Source organism: Myotis lucifugus, unplaced genomic scaffold, assembly GCF_000147115.1.
Source record: "Myotis lucifugus unplaced genomic scaffold, Myoluc2.0 scaffold_557, whole genome shotgun sequence".
Lineage (NCBI taxonomy): Eukaryota > Metazoa > Chordata > Mammalia > Chiroptera > Vespertilionidae > Myotis > Myotis lucifugus.
Genome location: NW_005871605.1, coordinates 496,108 through 517,123, shown reverse-complemented (window position 1 = coordinate 517,123; position 21,016 = coordinate 496,108). Strand labels below are relative to the sequence as shown.

General features: G+C 45.7%; 2 protein-coding genes across 2 annotated transcripts in view; both read right to left on the bottom strand.

Moving 5' to 3' along the window:
* MRPS6 (mitochondrial ribosomal protein S6) overlaps positions 1–21,016 on the bottom strand; it is an 80,228-nt gene that overhangs the window by 21,406 nt on the left and 37,806 nt on the right. The window lies entirely within an intron of this gene.
* SLC5A3 (solute carrier family 5 member 3) lies at positions 1,967–14,364 on the bottom strand. The gene has a single exon (XM_023745594.1). It carries the CDS (start codon positions 13,007–13,009, stop codon positions 10,853–10,855), a length of 2,157 nt encoding a protein of 718 aa, XP_023601362.1. The 5' UTR covers positions 13,010–14,364; the 3' UTR covers positions 1,967–10,852.

Sequence of the window (21,016 nt, the reverse complement as noted above, 5' to 3'; positions counted from 1 at the left end):
CCCACCACCCTTCCAGATGCAGCCCCTTCCTAGTGTCCCCTCCTCTGCAACCCCAATGGGTCCTCCCCTTCCACACGTCCTGCAGTGTGACTGCTTGGGAGCACACCTCCTTCCCCCACCAGGCCCCTCCAGGCTGCATCCTCCTCACCTCACCAGAGGCTGAGACGCCAAGGCAGACAAGCCCCATCAAGGTCTGATGGAGACATAAGCCGACGAGGAAAGGGAGAAGTGAGAGGTGAGAGCTCTAACTGTACTTCACTCACCCAGCAAGGCAGACAGGATGAAGCCAAGTCATGAGGTCCGAGGACAAACAAGAACTCTGCTGCGGAGGAGAACAGCAACATCTGGGCGGGGGGGGGGGGGGGGGGGGGCAGAGATGCATACGGCAGCTAAAGCACAGCCTTTTCATCAAAACCCAGCTGCAAGCTGAGGAACCAGGAGTAAACAGGTGAAAGACAGAAACAGAAAAAAAAAGACATGGTGGAAACTCATAAAGGTGCCTCCAAACATCTAAATCAAGACTCTTGGGCCAGAATAAAAAAATAAAAATAAAACAGTGGACGTTCAGCTTCTAGAGTGTGCAGGGAACATCACAACAATAAACCCGGACTGTGGAAGCGATGACAACTTCTGGAACGGGAGTCAGCAAGCGCCATGCAGAGACACGACACGAGGCCTTCACAGAGAATCCGCCACTGGCTGTGACAATGAGCCCGCAAAGCAGAACTGGAGGAAAGTCAGGGTGTGGCCGCCCTCCTTTTGCCCAATCTAAGAGCAACAGCCTCACCTGGAGTCTACATTCAATTCGGAGGCCACATGCAAAAGGGGATATCAATTGCCTCAAAATTACCCCCAAAAAAACTTAAAAAATCAGTTTTGCACCATCATAGTAATAACTTAAGCAAGAATTACCAATGGATGCTGAAGGCAGGGATTCAAGTTTAATGAAGAACAAGTCACTTGTAGTCTCCAATGATCTTCCCACAAATTACTTATTACCAAAAGGCAAGAGTAGGCTGACAGCGGAGAACCAGGCAGACACCATCTAAACCAGCGGTCGCCAACTGGGGGCCCGCAAACCACTGGTGGCCCATGAGGTCCGTAAGGTTGGCGATGCTGATCTAAACCACATATCCAACCTGTTGTCAACCATAATGGGCCATGTCGCACGCCCCCCGACGGGAAGCAGTGAGGATGTAGTGCTTCTGTTGTCTTCCTGCCCAAATCCAGTGACTCTAATCGTGAGGAAGCAAACAGATCCCACCTGAGGGGGCAGTCGCAGAATGACTGTCCTCCAAACGTCAAACACCTCCCTCCCTGAGAGACAGGACAGGTCGAGAAACTGACCCAGACTACAGGAGACAGGTGCAAACACTAATGCAACAGACTGGCCTCTGAACTTAAAAACAACAACCAAACTTTGCTATAAAAGGACATAATTGAAAAAGCAACGTTTGAATACATTTTAAAAGTGCGCCGCTATTACTTTCCAAATTTGGGTAATTGTATAGCATTTAGATGAGTGACTGTCCTTATTTTAGGAAATACGCTCCCATGTACTGAGTGGGGGAGGGGAATGATGTTTGCACCTTAGGCTCACACAGTTCAGAAACGTGTGTGATGAGAGAAAATGCCAGAGCTAATGTGGCCAAACATTTAATCAGCTACTGGCGAACCTCGATGATGATTCCGGGCTTCTTCGCACTATTCTTACAACTTTCCTACACCTTGAAATCATTTCAAAACTAGAAGTCAAGAACACGATGGATATTTTTATTTCCTCACTGAGCTACATGTACCTCAATTCTCAGTCAGGGCCTGTGAGCCCGCGTTCACACAGGTCAGCGGGAGCGGGCCCTCACTGGAGCCAGGCAGGGCCAAGGAGACGAACAGTGTACAAACCCACTCTGAGACCACACACTGCAAACTGACACATGTTCACAGGGAAAACACTCAGCCACAGAAATGTCAATTTTTCATTTTATTCAAAGTTGGTACATAAGTGCTAACATTTCCATAAAATAATTACTATACTTCAGTTACAGGACAAAAATACCACAGAAAGGAATATACTTTGCAAGGAATGTAGTTCATCTTAAGTTTCCAAATACTTTTGAAGGCGAACGCAGCAGCTGGCAAAATGACACACAGTACACAGAGAACAGTGTATTCTACAGAGTCAGGGATGAGAACTGACAGCTCTTTAGCAGATCTGCTTTTTTTTTTTTTTTTTTAAACAATAACACTTTTAAAAACACATGAAACCAAGATCATACATGTCTACAATTTTATAAATCAGATTGTATACAGTAGGCTAAAATAGTCAAGCTAGAACTGTCATGTATGGTTAACAATCCTAAATCTACAATCTCAGTTGTATTCCTTTCAATATGTAAATAACCTGGTTTAATCAAATTCTACTTTCTGCTTGTAACTAAAACATTGTATGAGATGGACCCAACTAGTTATATACCTTTAAAAAAACAAAAGCTGTAGACAATGAAGGGTACACTGGAAATCTATTTACAATTCAAAAAACTCACCAATAATTCAGCACATTCATTTATGATTCCATTTGGTCTACAATGAATAAGTGATGAGTTGATACATGTACACAATACACACTACACCCCCCAGTGCGCAGGCGGGTCTCTCAACAGGAGTCTGAAGGAAGCATAAAGGCAGGACACTGGGAAGACATTTTCAATGTGGACGTCTTCTAAAAACGCGTTAATACTTACATATCCAAGTCATTAGACAAAGCAGCAGTGCTCCGCTGACACTGGCTTGAGAGTGAAGAAATGGAGGAAGCATCTCACTGGACACTAAACAGGAGTTGGTTTCTTCTTGAAGAAGACTACTGACCTTTGCACAGCAACTGTGTTTGAAATCCACCTCATCAAACAAACAAAAAGCACTGAGAAGCCAACACGGTTCATGTGATTGCCAACCTGTGTCTGGGCAACAGAAAACAGGATGTCCAAGCAAAGAATGGCAAATCCCGCTCTATTTCTGAACTCTGTTGGCAATCCACACACGGAAGCAGTACTGGTGGGGAAGCAGGGAACGATTCCATACCATCATCTAACGTAACATGTCATTATTAAAAAAAATAAAGCTTTTGTATTGTAATAACCCCACAGAAAAATCCATGAGCAAAAGACTTGTTGATCTGTTTGCCACTCAAAAGTTAGAGATCTCACAGTGAAATCAGGAGTTTCTATTATACATATTTACACAGCGAGGCCTCCTTCACCTAGACTAATTAAAGCAATCTTCATGGAATTATAAACAAAAGATATTCTGACAAAAGAATCTTGCACAGCATTAAGTTCTCACACACACCTGCGTTTAGAAGCAACATGTAACGTGCAGAGCACATACAAGAGACAGCCAGGGCCTAGCTGCCTTGCCTGACCACCGGCTGCCGGCCAAGGTGCTCCTCAGACCTGTCCTCTGTCCTGCCTCTCTGGCGCTCCCCTCTCAGCCCGAAGCCTGAGGCTTTACCTTCCAGATAAAGTGGAGGGACGCCCGCTACTTCCTGCGGGAAGAGAATCTCTCCCTCCAGGTGTCAGGTGAACCCTCCTGGCACCCGTCACATTAGTGTACCCAGCTTCAATCCCACTCCAGGGTATCAGAGTTCACCAAGACAAACATACAAAACAGAGTGGGAGCAATGGTAGTTACTTCTCCCCAGTCTGAGTTTTATCTTTTGACAATAGGCAAAATCCAAGACAAAGATATCCTTGTTCATTCTTTTTTCAAAAAGTATTTTTATTGACTTCAGAGATAAAGAGGGAGAGAGGGCGAGAGAGAAAGAGAGAGAGAGAAACAATGATGAGAGAATCATGGATCGGCTGCCTCCTGCACACCCTACACTGGGGCTGGAGCCCAAAACCCAGGCATGTGCCCTTCCCTGGGAATCGAACCGTGACCTCCTGGTTCATAGGTCGACCCTCAACCACTGAGCCACGCCAGCAGGGCTCCTTATTCATTCTTGATAAACAGGAACTATTCAGGTGGAGAAAGTCAGGGTAAGGTAAGGACAATGCCAAGCAGAACCAAACACAGCGTGTTCTTCTTTTGCTCACTCATTCACTGACTGCATCTCATCTGGTCTTGAAGCAGGGAATGGGACAGGCAAAAGAACCCTGCAGATCCTCACAGCCACTGTGAAAAGCAAGGAGCTCATCTGGGAGCTCTCAGAATTAGCTTGGTGCTAGAACACCTGGGTGAAATTCTGCTCTATTAACATGAAGTGCCATCAAGCAGAGCGAAAGTCCAGGTAACGTCACCCCTTCCACACAAACCTACAGAAAGATGAAAGGCAAGTGGGAGTTGCCCTGTTAAAATAAGGAATTTCTCCACATCTTCAGGGCAGTATTCATGGGAGATTAAATATCCTTAAGCTTTAAGATTAAAACAAATAAACCATCCAACCTCCAATAGCTCTACAGCACAAGTTTGTCAAGCCGTTCCACCCACCAAAAACCAAGTCTGTCCTTGCTTCTTTGCTTCCAGATTGTGGGAAAGAGCCCACAGACCCCACTGTAGCTGGTGATCCTCAAATAAAACTGTAGCATTACTGACATTTGTATGCTCTCCCTCCACCAAAATACAAACTTCCTCAGATGATCACACTGAACTGCTATCCTTTGGAAGCCATACGTCATTGTCGAGGGCTTTCAATACTGTGGTCCCATCCTAACCCAAACCCTGGCGGGTTCTATGGCTGGCACTTGTGGGATACTGAGTACCGTTACTCTTGTGCTTTCTACATGAGGAGACACACGTGTGGACAGGATTTTGTGCTTTCTATGGGCCTCTGCCCTTTTCCCTATCATGGAATGTGAATTGCTGTCACATACAGGTTCTCAGATACATCTATCAAACCTACACTGGATAATGATAAAGTTAAGATATACTCACAAAATTAATATAAGAACCTTACTTTTTAACTAAGGAAATAAACATGTGCAATAAATAACATTTAAGCTGCAACACCAATTGGAGCTACCTGGTTTCCTTGAACCTAAATAAAGGCTGCATATAAGGTACGTAAATATAAATGTACTTTTTTTTTTTACTTCCCTCACTAAAGCTGTAACAAAATTTAAAAAGAGAAACTAACCCATTTCAATCAGGAAAAGGAAAGGTGCAAACTGGCAGTCAGCACTGGCAGCACAGGCACTAGTCACAACACCAAGCTCAGAAGCGGATTCGATTCCAGACGCTCTATAGACTGGCCTCTGACAACTTGGGATTCCAGTAACAGCAATGAGTTTAATTTATTTCCCACTATTGTAACAAAAAAGTGAATTATTAAAAACATCCCACTTAAAGAAGTCTAGGCTACATGATACTGAACAATTACCCAGACTAGTTAGCCCAGAGGCCATTCACAAAAAGGAAGCATTCCTTTCTCCACAGCACGAGGGCAACAAGGTGAACTCACCGAGACAGTAAGTCTCCAATAGGGCTGTGGTTATCTACTGTCAACTTGTGCTATTGCCAAAGCCACTGAAATATGTATTTCCCTTATTTACAGAGTTCTCGGACTGCAAAATGTCTTGAACTGGGGGCGGGGGGGGGGGGGGGTCACGGCAACAGTTACAGCGCTTTTCTGAGGAGAGCAAAGCCACCGCCACTCCACTAGAGGAAGCTGAGGCCATGGGGCTTTGCCTTGACTTGCTCTTCAGTTGCATTATTTACTCCAGCATCTTCCTTCAAACACGCCGTACATCCCGGTAACCACAACAAACTGCAAAAGTCCTTAGAGTGAGGCTCATGGGTTAAGTCAACAGCTTCTTAGAAAGTCATGTGCGTGACATGAGTAATGATACAGATACACCACAGTTTACTTCTGAATCAAAGACTACATGCCAATGGTTAGGGCTGTCAGTTACCACATAAATGGAATGTCTAACCCCAAACAGAAAACTCAATCTATCCTTCACAAAGGACTTGAGATGGAAACAAAAACACAGATGACACAACATGCCTTTCGAAGTCAATGAGCAGTGGAAAGCCTTGTTCCCTGCTGTGGAGGGAGAAGCTTAAATAAAAACATGTACACGAGGAGTAAGTGAACCGAGTCTGGGCACAGCACTGGCCACGCCTGTTAGTTATTTGGGGCCGTAGCTAAATGCTGTTCTAGGAGTAAAGGTAGCAGAGTCAGACCAACAGCAAGCCGATGAAGAGACGGGACTTTAATGGAGGAAAAGGGGTTGAGTCAACCAAGCCTAACCAAGTGTAGGAACCAAGATTACTTCTCGTGTAGTCCAACTTCATACCTAACTAGCACAAAGGGGTTTCTCTAGATGCCAACTGACTACTCCAACTTTTTACCTTAATTAGTGTAACAAGGCTTTCTGACATCAAAACACCATTCCACTCTGCACTGTGGCACAGTCTTTTCAAAAGGTCTCATGAATGTAATTACTGCTGTCTCCCTAATTTTTAAAAAAGAAGTTTTGAGAATAAAATACTGAATTAGGGCTTTTCTTATTAGTGAACACACACTCTGAGAAAATCATTCTTGAGAATTAACAGTTGAAGCTAATAGAAATGTGGTAGTTTTTAGACACATCTATAGTTAATGGATCATTATTTGGATACAGGTCTTCACACTGGTGCAAGAGCAGCGCTTTAACACCATAGCAATCAGCCTGGAAATGAGCTAAGAGGACAACAGGCCGAGCCCAGGGAAGAATGAAAGCATCTGAAGGGAGAGACTCGGGGAGAAGACAGTCTCTCTGGATGACAGGGGGCTATTCTCACAGACACACACACCCTCACTAGTCAAGTCTTCAACATTGAAATGAAGCATTTAACATTCGGCTAATAAGAAACCTTATGAATACTGAAGCCTAAAACCATTCAAATATTAGTCATTTTAATCTCAAATATGTTCATAAACTCCTACTTTACAATATCAAACATCAAACCAGGGTTTAACAGGCTGCACCTTATTCACTGATACCCTAACCTATATGGGGAGGGGTTTAAACTAGCTGAGAGTCAAGATGCTGAGAATTCAAGGAATGTGATTCTACACTCTTTTAAGCTCACGTTTGTCCTTTACCGACTTGTTAACGCTGTATCTCCCAGGAACTTCTCCGCATCACACTAAATAGTGTTCCTGTTCCTCGGGAAGCCTGTCCTGCAAGTCTCTGTAGCCACATGACGTAACAGGAAGGGTCTGCATATACCCCTCAACCCCAGCCTGGGCATGGGGAGACGCCACTGCCTGGCGCCCAGGTGGTCCGTTCCCGTCGCCGCATCTCAGATGGAAACGCACAGAGGAGTGAAGGACAAGGAAAGCAGTGAGCGGACACGCCCAGTGGGAACACTGATGGCCCGATCTTCCAATGGCTGGTAATATGGCCACTCTATAGGGTGGTAAAGAATGCCACTAACCCATCACCTACATTAAATGTTATTGGGGGGGGGGGGGTGTAAGATTCCCCACGCCCAGAATAGGGAAAGGGCACTGGAGTGCCTGAGAACAGCGCAGACTTGACACCCACAGCCCAGGACACACTCAGCTTCCCCTCCCCACTCAGCCTCGGGTTAGAGCGCTGTTAACCTTTCCACTCATCCTCAAAATGTGGATTTCACAAAGTGGTGGGTCCCTGCTCATTACGGGAGGTGCCATCTCTAAAAGCTATGGCTACTGTGACCCTCTCACAGCCAGTGAACAGGAAGTGCTGGGAAGTCGGATCTGCGGGATCTGGCCCAGGACACAGCCCGCTGCTCCGCTGGGTGCCTCTCTAACTTAGAGACGGCGGGACAACCTCACAGGAAAGAAGAGCCAGGAAACAGGCTCAGGTGTTTCAAAAGCTGCTGGCTCCCTTGGGTGGCAGGACAGATGAACAGAGGAATCAGAGGGCCCACAACAGAGCCACGAATTATTCTGCAAACCAGAGTGATACGCTCTCTCATCAGACCTTGAGAGGAAGAGGCCTGAAGGACCAATCTAAGGACTGGGGCTACCATTCACCGCAGGTCAGACTGGATCTTCTCCCCTGTGAAGACCAGTGTCCTCACCTCATTTTGACTCTCAGCTATTTTAGTCACTATTCCTCTTGGTCAATTCTGAACCAGCTGAACCAATATAAAAATATATACATGTCTATATAGAGAGATCAATACCATTTAGGACTCATTTCATTAGTGTGAAGAATGAACATTTTTGCTAGCTTAAGACAGACCACGTATCATTCCATGAACAATCATTCTAATGACCTTAGACTGAAAAATGAACCCCTGAAATGAAGCTGCCCTCAGCAATCCACATGCTTTCAAGCACGTTATCTATTGCTGGGAAGCAACAAGGACAAGCTTCAGGGACTTCAGTCTAAACAAAGTGATGTTTACACGGCAAAGAATAAACAACCTAATGGATATGCTAATAGTCATTCCTTATTTACAGGCTTTAGTCCTCTAAACTTGACCTATTGCTATATACACACACGAACAGACACAAGATGATGCATTTCACTATTATACTAAGACAACAGCAGAGAAGGCAGGGGGACCCTAATACTCCAAAAGTGAGGACACAACATAAAATAAAGGGGGAGTCTACATAAACACCACCTACTCATTTGTGCTGTAAGTACAAAGGGTAAGAAGGCTGCCCAGCCAGTATGGCGATCCTCATTGCTGAGTGACCAGCAATGTCATCAAAGAAAATGCTAATTCCTCCAACTGAATGGCATTTTGAAAAATCGGAGAGTCTGCTATTTCCCAAATGCGGAAGGTTATCTCAGAGGAGGAACATTCTTTGAGAAAAGGACGAACCATGAACCATGAGTCCAGAGTGGACACCTGGTTGTCTGCTCTTCCCAGTGGAGTTTGTAATAACCTTGGACGTGTGACAGCCTCAGCCTCCAGACAAGAAAAGGATGGTCCCTATTTATTTGGCCCCCAACTTATAAACCTTAAGAGTGAAATTGAGAAAAAATTCTACAAGGCACTGTAAGCTCTCAACAACCATGCTATTCACATAAAAAGTGTTTTCTCGGCTACAGCCTCAGTCCATCAGAAAGCCTCCTGGTGGTGGGAAGACATGAAGCTCCCCGATCATTTCTAAATCAACTTTGGACTAATCAAGTCCATCATTAATGAAACTGGTTTATAGAATACAAAATAGTTAATGTCATTAGGACTGAGTTTTGATTCAAAACCTACAAAAGTACCTAAAAAAGTAATAATTTTGCCTAAATATAAGCTTAATAAAATCATGCGATTTAAAAAGTATCAGAGTACAGAAAAGTCAAAGAAAGTAGATACACAGGCAGTGCCCTTCATCTATTGTGGAGTTTGGGAGGGGATGGTGCTGCACAGACACCAAACTCCAGAATCTGCGGAGCTTCCCTCTACCACCTTCTGTGCACCTTGCCCTCGTGAGGGGGCATCAGCCCGTGAACGCCGAATCCCATCTATGGAGGTTGCAACTGTGAACCAAGCCATGTCAAGATAAAGGGTCTTATGATCACACAGGTCCTGTGACCCTCCGGGAGGCACGCTACCAAACCAGGAGCTCCTGCTCACAGCACCTCTCACACATGCTGTCCATTCTGTAAGGACGATACTGACAATCTACCCACAGCAAAACATGCACTGAGTGTCCCGTTACTCATGGCCAGTCTGCATTCAAACATCTTCATGCTCTAAATCACTTAACTTTTTAAGCAAAAATGTATAGGCCGGGTACAGATGGTAAGTCTTTTGAAAAGGTGTATCAAGAAAAACACTGATCAAGAATAAATATAATCTCAGAATTAAATTTTCCCTCTAAAGCCTAAACAACCTCCATATATCATGATCTGATCAAGCAGGGCAACCCAGCACTAAGGCAGTGTCAATTTTTCTTCAATTTCTGAACATATCTTCCAACTGGATCTACTTGGGAAGGCATCTGGCTACGCAAGAGCGTCACCAAATGCCAAGCACGTGCCTGGGGAGTTAGTGGAGTACAAGCAATCACCTGCTCAGCGGGAGCTGGTCCGACACTGCTTAGGGGCTGCAAAACTCCCAAACAATATGAACAACCTTAATTTGGCCAATGAATGTGGAGGTCATCAGCAAAGTTTACTTCATCTTCCCCCCCATAACCACTTAAAAATACAATAATGGCATATAACTTTATAAAGACAGACTTGGTGGTCATTTGAGTATGGTTCACTAAAATTCAAAGTGGGGAAAAAAGGAACTGAACAAACTTTCCCCCAACACTGCATATAGTGGTGGTACAAGAATAGCTACAGAAAGATGTTCTTCCTTTCTTTTGGCAATCAGAATCCACAGGCTCATGCTAACCAAATGAACCCGGCAACTAACTAACTTGTCCTGGAACAAGTACCTCACTAGCACATAAGTTAGATTTTCAGTACAGAATTGATTATACAATCTCTACAAGTGCAAAAATTTTTTTAAATGGTAGGAGGGATTACAGAGACAGGAAAAAACTCTGAAATGAGCAAGTCTTCTACTTCAGGCTAAAATCTACCAGGACCTGGCAGTGCAGACAGTTCACTTTCTCGTGACGGCTTATATCTGCTCTACGTGTTCTGTGAGAATAATTGGTCTTACTTTGGTATGAAAAATTTTAAACCATATTTGCACAATTCAGTCTATTAAACAAGCTTTGCTTCATTTAGGTTGAAAGTTTACTTTCATCCGTCTCTGGGAAAATAAAGTCTTGCAAATAGATGATGTTCTGCTGAGTAAAATTTGGCTAAAACCTACAGCGTAAACAATGCCTGAAAGATGCAACAGTTATGTAAGTTTTTTTTCCAAAGACCAGTATTTTCTTAAGTTACTGTCTCACCATATCCTTAAAAGTTCATAAGGAAAAATAAACAAACATGAAAATTCCAAGTGAACACACAGCAAAAAGTCCAATATCTAGTATTAGTTTAATATGTGGAGGCTCTTCCAGCATCTGTAAGCAGACCGCCTCCTCCTCCATCAGGTCTCTGAGACTCCTCTTGCTGAGGCTCTTACTTTTAAAGCCACAGAACCAATCTATTAACTTGCAGCAGCGGCCTCCATCCTCTGCTTCTTTCTTTCTCTCTTTTTCACCCATGAGTGCTGCCTGCCCATTGGAATAAGCGTCTACTGGTGTTTCTGCCTCTGAATGACCTAAGGAAGCTGCGGGGTTGCCCTCCTCCCTGCAGGTCCCCAAGAGATTAACATCTTCAGGCTGAAGGCCCTTAATGCTGTCTTCAGACTTCCCATTGGGAATGATGTGGTTGATGGGCTCACTGTTCTCACTGCATCGCAGGATGCTCTTCTCCTGCATTTTGTATGGTTCGTCTTTCGAGGAGCAGCTCTCCTCCACCACCACGCTCTTCTTAGACCAAAAGGTGGTGGTACGAATTTGCTCCTTCGTGGGGGGTGCCGTGAGAAGGCTGACAATTACAGTAATGAGTCCAGTGACCCAAAACAACGCGGTGGCCACGTACATGTAATGAATGTCTTTGATGAAGCCAGGCCTGTTATCGGGCTGGTCACATTCCGGGACCCGGTAGGTGAAGGCTAGTATTAAGCGCACTGCTCCGAGAACAAAGCCAGCCACTCCACCATAGAAAGCCCCTTGCTCATTGCAGCGCTTCCAGAAAATTGCCAGAAGGAACAGGGCCGCCACGGGGGGCGTCAGGTAATCTGCCACCTCCTGAATGTAAAGGTACATCTGGCCTCCTTGCATCTCCACGATGATTGGCACCCACGCGATGCTGATCACCACCATGAAAGCCACAAATACCCTCCCCACGATCATGAGCTCCCGGGAGCTGGCGTTCTTGCGGATGAGTTTGTACACGTCCAGGGTGAAGATGGTGCTGGCGCTGTTAAAGATCGAGTCCAAGTCACTCATCAGAGCCGCGATCATCACCGCCATCATCAGGCCCCGGAGGCCCACGGGGACCAGCCTCATGACCAGGCGCGGGTACGCGATGTTCGAGCACCCGGCCCTGCTGCCGCACACCTGCATGCAGTGCTCCGGGTTGATGCAAGCTATGTCATCCGCAAACAGGATCCTGGAGATCATGCCTGGGACCACAATGATGAACATGGGCAGAAGCTTCAAGAAGCCAGCCATCAGAGTGGAGCCTTTGGCGTGCGAAATGTTTTTAGCTGCCAGTACCCTCTGCACGATGACCTGGTCGGCGCACCAGTACCACACGGAGGCTGGGGTCTGCCCGAGAAGGAATCCAGGCCAAGGCACATCTTCATCTGTCGCACTCCGCAACATTTTCAGTGCATTTTTCTTAGGGTGGACTTTACAAGAATTGGTGTTGGACAGGTTGTATGTCAACAAGATGGAAGTGACATTGGGTGAGGCCAACATGTACCTTCTCTTAACTTCCTCAAACCCGCCAACCTCCATCATACTAAAAACCATAAGTGTGAGGGCCCCAACGATCATGAGCAGCGCCTGGAGAGTGTCTGTGTAGATCACCGCAACAAGGCCTCCGGTGACAGTCAGCAAGGCAGTCATGCCAATGAGCAGGATGACAGACACATACAGGTTCCAACCCAAAGATTCCTGGATAAAGAGGGCGCCTGAATACAGATCCACCGAGAGCTTGGTGAAGATATAGAGAATCAGAGACAAGGCTGCAAAATAGACCTGAATCCTATGGCCACCAAAGCGCTTGGACAAGTACTCAGGCATGGTGTACACCCCCGACCGGATGTAAATCGGGACGAAAACCCAGCCCAGAAGCTGCAGCAGCAGTAAGGCATTGAACTCCCACGCACCGACGGCAAATCCACTCGCCGCTCCAGATCCCGCCAGCCCAATGAAGTGCTCACTCCCAATGTTGCTCACAAACAGAGAGGCCCCAATCGCTACCCAGGTCATAGAGCGCCCGGCCAGGAAGTATCCGCTCACGGTGCTCCTATTAGACTTCCACATGGCAAAGAAGCCAATGCACAGGACCAGGACAAAGTAGAGGGCCACTACGGCAATGTCTGCCGTCTCCAGCACAGCCCGCATGTTGGTCACTTTGTGAATAACGGTGTCCAACAACGGAAGTGTCCGACTTGTTATTTACGCACTAGTAACCCAGCCAGGGCTGTAAGCCGTACGGAGCGGGACTACAGAGCCACAGAGCAGGCAGTCTTTGTCCTTTGGTTTGCTGTCTTGATGGTGGTGGAGTGATAAACTCGGAAGGAGACCGTTTAAATTTTCCTCCGCTTCTTAATTGGGATTGAGAACTTAGCTCGTACTCTTAATCCACTCGCACAGACCGTCAGCATTTGCCCAGGTGCGGGAGGAGAATTCTGAGTTGCAGCTAAGTCTAGTGAAGCCTACTGTACCAGCCCTGCAAGGCAGCAAAGACAAAAGACAAAGGTTGAATTAGAGGAAGCGCTCACTACGCGACGAGGAAATGTTCAGTCTAGCAAAACGGCGCAACAAGACATTCTTTATAAAAAGAAAAAAAAACTCTGAAAATATATTTCATTTCCACAGGAAAGAGCAATCTATACTATCACAGCTGATACTTAAAAGTCAGTGAAAAAATTTATCATTTTGAACTAAGAATAAAAATTAATTGACCTCATAATTAAATGGCCTAACTTCTCTAGCAACTAAGAACTGTTGGCCATGACATTGCCCTTTCGTTCTTACTATGGTGTCTCAGACTGGAACAGGCGCCAAGATCTTAAAGCACCTTAAAAGGGGGAAAAACACTAATTATTCATAAAGAGCATCAAAATGAATCTTCAAATACTATAAATCCCAGGAGAAATGTGACAGCCAGGTAAGTCCATGGAGAGAACAGACAGGTGGTTCTTCCCAGGTGCTGTCATCTACCCCAAACAGAAAAGAAGTACTGCCTAGTCTGTGCAAATCTAATGCTCTAAAATGTTCCTAGATTCCTACTACAAATGTACATCTGTACTAATGATCACACAGGAACCTAGAAACTGTGAGGCGACTCCTGCCCTAAAGGGAAAAAAGGCACTCGACACACACACGCACAAAAAGTAGGAATATACAACTCAAAAAATAACCCCAAATTTCATTCTTCCGATAGCAGACACTGAATGATTTAAAAAGTTCAAGAAGCTCGTTTCCTTTCCTTCCTCTTCATCAGACAATTATTTTCAAGAGAATCTCTGAGCAGATAAAAGCACCGACAAAGGCTTGATTTTGTTGAATACTTTTTTTCTTTTAATGCTTTCCTGTTGAAAGGTATAGAAAGCAAGGAGAGGAGGAAGAGGAGAAAGTTTCCTGGAAGACTGAAAAATAATTCGGTTTTTATTATATCTTCCAAATCTCAACAAAACAGACAGCTGTCAATCATCTTCAGTCAGTGAGACAGGTATTTTCCCATCTGGATTAAGAAAATCACTCTGCAAAACATATTTAGAAGTACTTAAAATCAAGTTTACGCATTTGATGGTTTTTCTCCTGGAAAAGAGATAAATTCTGAATCTTCAAAGTTAATTATGATTGTAGCCCACAGATCAACATGAAGAACATCGTTATTCAAACCCTGCCTTCAAAAAAATAAGTAAAATAAAATAAACAAGCCCTGCCTTCCACATGCAGCAGCAACCTCAGAGTGAAATGTTCTTCTATGCTTGGCAAAGCACGTTCTTTATGAATCTAGGCATTTTTCTTTTGAAATAAGTATCAAACTCAAGTCCTAGAAATGACACTAAAGCTACCTCTTTCCAAACTGTTCACCATGGACCACAGTACTCAACACTGCAGCCCACACCTCGCACCGCTGGGAAAGGGCCTCATTCATACAGCTGCCCAGATAGCAAATGTCTTCATGCCATCTTGATACCTTTTTAAGATAAAGCACGGCAATAATTATACAAGGAAAAGTGGTCAAACCCTTCCTCCTAGAAGCCAGTGTCAATCATGACTGGCATGGAGTCACTGCCATAGCCCACAGCCTGGGGCACAGCGGAAGCGGGGTTTCCATCATGTCATACTTGCCAAATCCTGAAGGCAGTCAGATTTCCGTGTCCACTTTCCCCTCAACAAAAAACTTTCTGGTTTTTTAAAAATATTTGGATAGTTTTTAGAAAGAACCACCTAATTTTTAATAGAGTCTAATCAGATGACCAATAAACAGGAGTTATTAACAGGGTCAGGTCCTCAGGTAGAATGAGAACTGTGGCAGGTGAGACCCTGCCTTCCAGAGCTCTCCCTGCCCCCGACATGCAGGCCGTGCCCTTGGCCTCGTGTTTCAACATAGAGGAGTCCAGCTCACTGGTCAGAGGGCCTTCGGGTGTCACTCTTCTCAGTGGCAGCAGTAGACCCTGTGTTTCCGGGAAGGGACAAACACCCAGAGTGGGTTTGGGGGGGGGGGGGTGGAGGGGGAGGGGGTGTGTGTGTTGTGGCAGCAGCCGCAGCGGCTTTTTATTAGAAACGCCACAAGCGCGCCCTTCCCCGTCGCCATGCGGCACTGCTGTCAACACTGTCTTCAGCGCAGGTCCCACTCGTCCAGTCGCAGGCCTGAGCGGTGCTGCTCCCTGCTGAGTGCTGACTCCACGCCACGCGCGGGCTCCCCTCTAACTGCTCTAGAACAACGGTGAGCGGGAGGGCAGCTCCAGCTCGGCCCACAGGCGGAGGGAGGGGGGACAGAGCTGACCCCCAGTCTACTTTCCGCCTAGGCTTCCTCAAACGCTTCCCACGCCACTGCCGCCAGCCCCCGCCGGGTGCCATGCAGGTCTGGGGCAGGTTTAAGGTTTTTCCAATTTAAGCAAAAACCATCCAGAGACCAGCACCTGGTAAAGACTGAAAAAGGAAAAACAAAACAAAACCAAAAATAGGTCAATTTAGTTGAAAAATAGAGAATCCTTAATATTTCAAATTCTGAACTTCAGAACTTTAGGAGAAAATTGTGCAATCCTTAAAAGTGACTCCAAATAAAATATACAGTATCAGTTCTACACATTTTTTCTCTCCGTTTAAAACAGCAAACATTTATTTCTACAATAGAACAGCTGCCCTGGGGGTGTGGGGTGGAGGGGGATTGGTTCCAGGCTCCCCACAATACCCAAACCTGTTTGCATATAACCCACATTTGCATGTGGCTCCGGCAGGGAGCGCCTCCATGTCACTTCTTCCTCGTGGGTTCAGCCTAGTGTGGCTGGCCCCAGTTTTGCTTTTGAAACTTTCTGGCATGTTTTTCTCCCCAAAATATTTTTTATTTGCTTTTGGTTCAATCTGCAAATGCAAAACCTGTGGCTACAGAGGGCCAACTCTACAATGAACACTATCCAGCATTCCTTTATTTTTAAAAAGAATGCACATGGAAAAATTTTTTCTTCAGCTAAAAATGAAGCTTTTATATTTGTTTTGTTTTGAATTTCTTGGACTAAGCTGGTTCACAGTTCAAGTAAACCTCAAGTGAGAAATGTGGGACAGTAGGTACCGTACTAAGTATGTGGGTTGGCTCATTGGTAGCACATTTTTAAGAAAACAATTATTTCTATAGCCAGAGTGGTATTTGTAGAAAGTATAAAGAAATGGTCCCCTAGCGGCAATGGACAGAACAGACTGAGCCAAATCTTGAACACAGGGGTGTTCTGAACCAGCAGACTCCTCCTCACCCCCCGAGGCCTCCTTCCCAGAGAAGAATCCAAAGAAATACACATATTTGCTATGTTTGAACAGCTAGAAAGAGAAAAACAGGTAAGACCAAATTTAAATCAGCTATTGAATTCCTTCAACTTATAATTAGTAATAACGACCAAATCCAACATCTTCCTTCTAATATCCAGGTCAACCATTTAATTTCTCCTCCGAACCAGGGCACTATTCTAGGACAATCTGTAAAATCCAGGCCGGATGTCCACCCTCTACAGAGAAAGCCACCGTCTTCAAACCAAACAGAGAACAAGAGCCATCAGACTCCGAGTCATAAAAAACGCATTGAGGCACATGGCCTGGCTAAGGCTAGAGTCCAGTGACCCTAAAAGTGACCAAGCAACACTTTTAGTTTGGAGGTGAGTTTAAAAAGCACACACCCAGAGACAATGTGCGCAGGTCCAGCCCAGCGCTGTGGAAAACAGGCTTGCCAAGTCCTGTTCATCTTCTGATCCAATGACAATACCCACTTCACCAGCGACTCCTTGAAGGGCTGTGAGCACCTCTGAAAGCTGACATGAGTAGCGGCCTGGGCGAGAGAGCAGGTGAGCCCTGGGCTGGGGTCCGAGCTCTGTCATTTCCTGACTTTATGAGCCTCAACCATCTCACCTGTGAAATAAAACCACCACCTCGCTCCTGATGGTTTAATAAGGAATAACTAACATGTAGACAGCACAGAATACTGCCCAGTGCCACAGGCAGGTGCTCAATGAATGTCACTTTACTTTCCACTTGTAAAAACTATTAGTGATGATCATCGGCTTCTTTCAAATTAAACTGTCAACCGAACGCCAGGCATGCTAGGATCCTCATTATAGATAAAAAAAAGAACTAGATAAAATAATGTATCAAATATACAGTTCTCTCACAAATATTTTGAAGAGGCTCCCAACCACTCATCAACTATTAGTTCCCATTTAAGTCAACTCATTCAAGTAAAACACCAAAAAAAATTAAACTGATACAGAATTCTACTTAGAGACCCTTTGCTTCCCTTTTGTCATCTTGATTTGAGGCCCCAGAAAAGCAAGTTCTGCTGGTGAAGCAGATTAACGGCGCGTGGGACGCGCATGTACATGCTCAGCGAGGCCCTCCTCACCCTCGGCTCACTGTGCCATGGCGGGGTCATGAGTGACACTAAAGCAAAATGAGCCCCTAATGCAACCGGTATCAGTCCAGCCAATTTCAATCACAAATGCAGCTGAGGACAGTATGAAACCGTATGAGGTAAGTCCCAAAACATTTGAAGAGTCTGCCCTTCCATCTCTTTGAAAAAACATTTCTATTACACCTACAACCTCAGCTCTTCCAGTTGTTAAGAGAACCCAAGAAATCTAAGAAACCCTTCAGGAACTCAGGGAAAGTCAAACTGAATCCTGAGGATTTCTAGTCCCCACATCCCATGTAAACCATTTCTTCAAATAAAATATTCAACTACAAAAGTTCATAAACCACCAGATTTATCATTTCATACACATTTACACATTCTCCAAGACATCTCATTCAACCTGCTTCTATTGACTACAAGTCTGGCTTACAGTGCTGGCTTGTTGTTTTTTAAAGAAGTCTCAGAGAAAGAAGGCCAGAGGGCCGTAGATGGGGCCAACTTTGAAGCTCCTTGTGGATGATAATGGATCACGAATGTGGAGCAAACTCCAATAACCTATTTTTTTGAGAGATGAAATATCAGAGCAACAGCACACTGACAGCATATCACATGATCCCAAGGACTAAACAGCTATGTTAACTCTTAATGGGAAGAATTCAAGAGGATCAGCACTATTCACTCATGAAAAAGCGGTTATCAAAGATGTTATAAATAATGGACATGAAAAATTAAAACCTGAGACTTCCTGACCTAAGCTGACACCTTGCAGGCACTGGGCCTAGTGCCGAGAGCATCACCTTAGTCCTCATAACATCAGGGCATAGTATGTTATGCTGATCATTTTACAGATGAGAAGACTGAACCCATGAAGCCAGATAACCTGCACCAGGGTGCTGGTGTGTGTGTTCACGACAGCAGTGGCACTGCGTCTGTCTAAATAGCTTCTGCCCGCCGTCACCACACAAGCCTACCTTCAATGAAAAGCACAGTTAACCAAATAGACTACCAACAGCACACAGGGCAAAACTGAACGAGGGCGTTTGTGTGTGATCATGCGTAGATGGATGTGTGAATGCAGGAAAGTAAAGAGACTCAAAATAAAAAGAAGTCCCGGTCCAAGCTTCCTAGGTAAGTAAATCCCAAGACCGGAGAACCTTGATGAGTCAGCTCCAAGACCAGGCGTCTCCAGGTTCTCACTATTCAAGCCCAAGACTCCGGCCTTCATTCTCTCTTAGGGAAAAAACAAGCCCCGAAGTCTCTTCGACTCCTGGCTGTCACCATGAGCTCTGTGAGCCCACCCAAGCCAGGCCTCCTTCACGCCCACTCCCACATCCCTAAGACACGAGGTTAAAGAACTGGCGCGTGTGGTCCACAGATCTAAGAGTTCTCATAGTAAAACCTACTGTTCTTACTGCATGAAGTATTTGCGACCACCTATCCTTTGGTTTGGGAGTAGAAATAATTTCGCCCCCACCCCTTAAACCTGTTCTACTCTAGTCCGCCTCATCTCAGAGAATGCCAACTCCATCCTCACTGTTGCTCCAGCCAAAGTATCAATCGTCCTTGAACAGCTTGCTCACCTTCTCTCACCCACACACATCAATCCTTATTTAGCCTGTTGACTCTACCCCCAAAATATATCCAGAATCAGACCACTTATCAGCTCAATTGCTGGCACCCTGGTCCAATCACATCCCATCTCATCCAGTTCTAACTGCCCAGCCTCTTAACCTGCACCCAAAGGCTTGGCCCTGGCCCACTACAGGCAATAACTGACATGGCGAGCTGTCACCTCAGTCACCGTGGACACAGTACCAAACACACCTCAGGGCCTTGACACGGGCTGTTTGTTTCCTATGCAAAGTCCACTCCCAGATTTACCAGACTTGCTCCTCTCATTTAAATCTTTGCTCAAAAGTACCTTTCCTCACCGTCCCAATTCCTCCTTCTCCTGCTTTGTTTGTCCATAGCACTCAACACCACCTAACTTACTGGAAAACTCACTGTGCTGTCTCCTCACTACCTTGTCTGTGCTGTTCACCGATGTGGCTGCGTCAGGAACACTCGTGCCCACCGCCGGTGCTCAAATGCTTGTTCAATAGGTGAATCAAATGCTAACGATGAAGTACCTGCCGGACAGTGTCGAACTTCCAACATCCTCTACTACCACGCACAGTGGGCTTCTCAGTCAACAGTAAGAGGGGGCAGGCTGCAGGCCCAGGAAGAGGGCATCTCCCCCCACCGAGGGCTCAGCACGTCCAACAGCCCTGGGAAGGGCGTGTGGAGCCTACGAGGCAGGTCACGGCCCTGGTTCAGATAAACATCGCCTGGGCCGAGATGCAGTCAAGTCCGGCCTGACGCCATATCCATCCCGACCACCCCATCAGGCGGGCCCACTTCCCTTTGTTGTCCTAACTCCACTTCCGAACGTGCTCCAATGTCACCACTGTGAGTGTCACGTCCACCTCAGTGCAGGGACAGCGCAGGCCTCCTCGCGCAGTGCGTTCTGTCCATGGTCATTTCCACGGTCAGGACAGGTCAGTGCGGGCAAGCAGCACTTCCTCTCAGTTCCCTCCAGACAGTCCCCACGCTCTGCTGGCGTCGCCTAGGAAGAACCCTCCTTCTCCACCTCCCCATGAGACTGAAGTTAAATGTTCCCCACGAGACAGAAAGTTACTTTAATAACTGTATTTACCAACATTAGCGCCAGGCACCGTTTTTACACTACATGTCAGCTCATCTCAGCCTCACAAAAACCCAGGACGTGGGCATGGTAATTAATACCAATTTACAGATGATAAAATTGAGGACATATTACAGGGTCACTAAGGGATTCCAGAAACATGCTCTGTGAAGTAAAGATGAGGAACATCCTTTCAACACTTCCCAGAAAGATACACATTAAAAAGTTGAAATAAACACAAGTCAGAAAAACTGGCCAATCAATACAGAAGGAATGCTGCAATTAGAAAATCACCCTTTGCACCCTACCAGATGCTGAACCCAGGCAATGATTACAACAGGTGCCGAGCCCTTCCGTGAAAGGCTGAGGGGGACTTCAGCAGGGATGGGTGAAGTGCCCGCACCGCCGAGAACGAACCTTCTCTCTTAAAGGCGGACATCCGGGCCCTGATGGGAGGCTGCACCCAGGAACACTCATGAACTCTTGCAAAACAAAGCAACCTGAATCTAATCAAGTTCTTCTACCTACTATTACAGGAAATACCCAGAACAGTAAATCACCAGCAAACGACTAACCAAACTCAGAAAATGAGAAG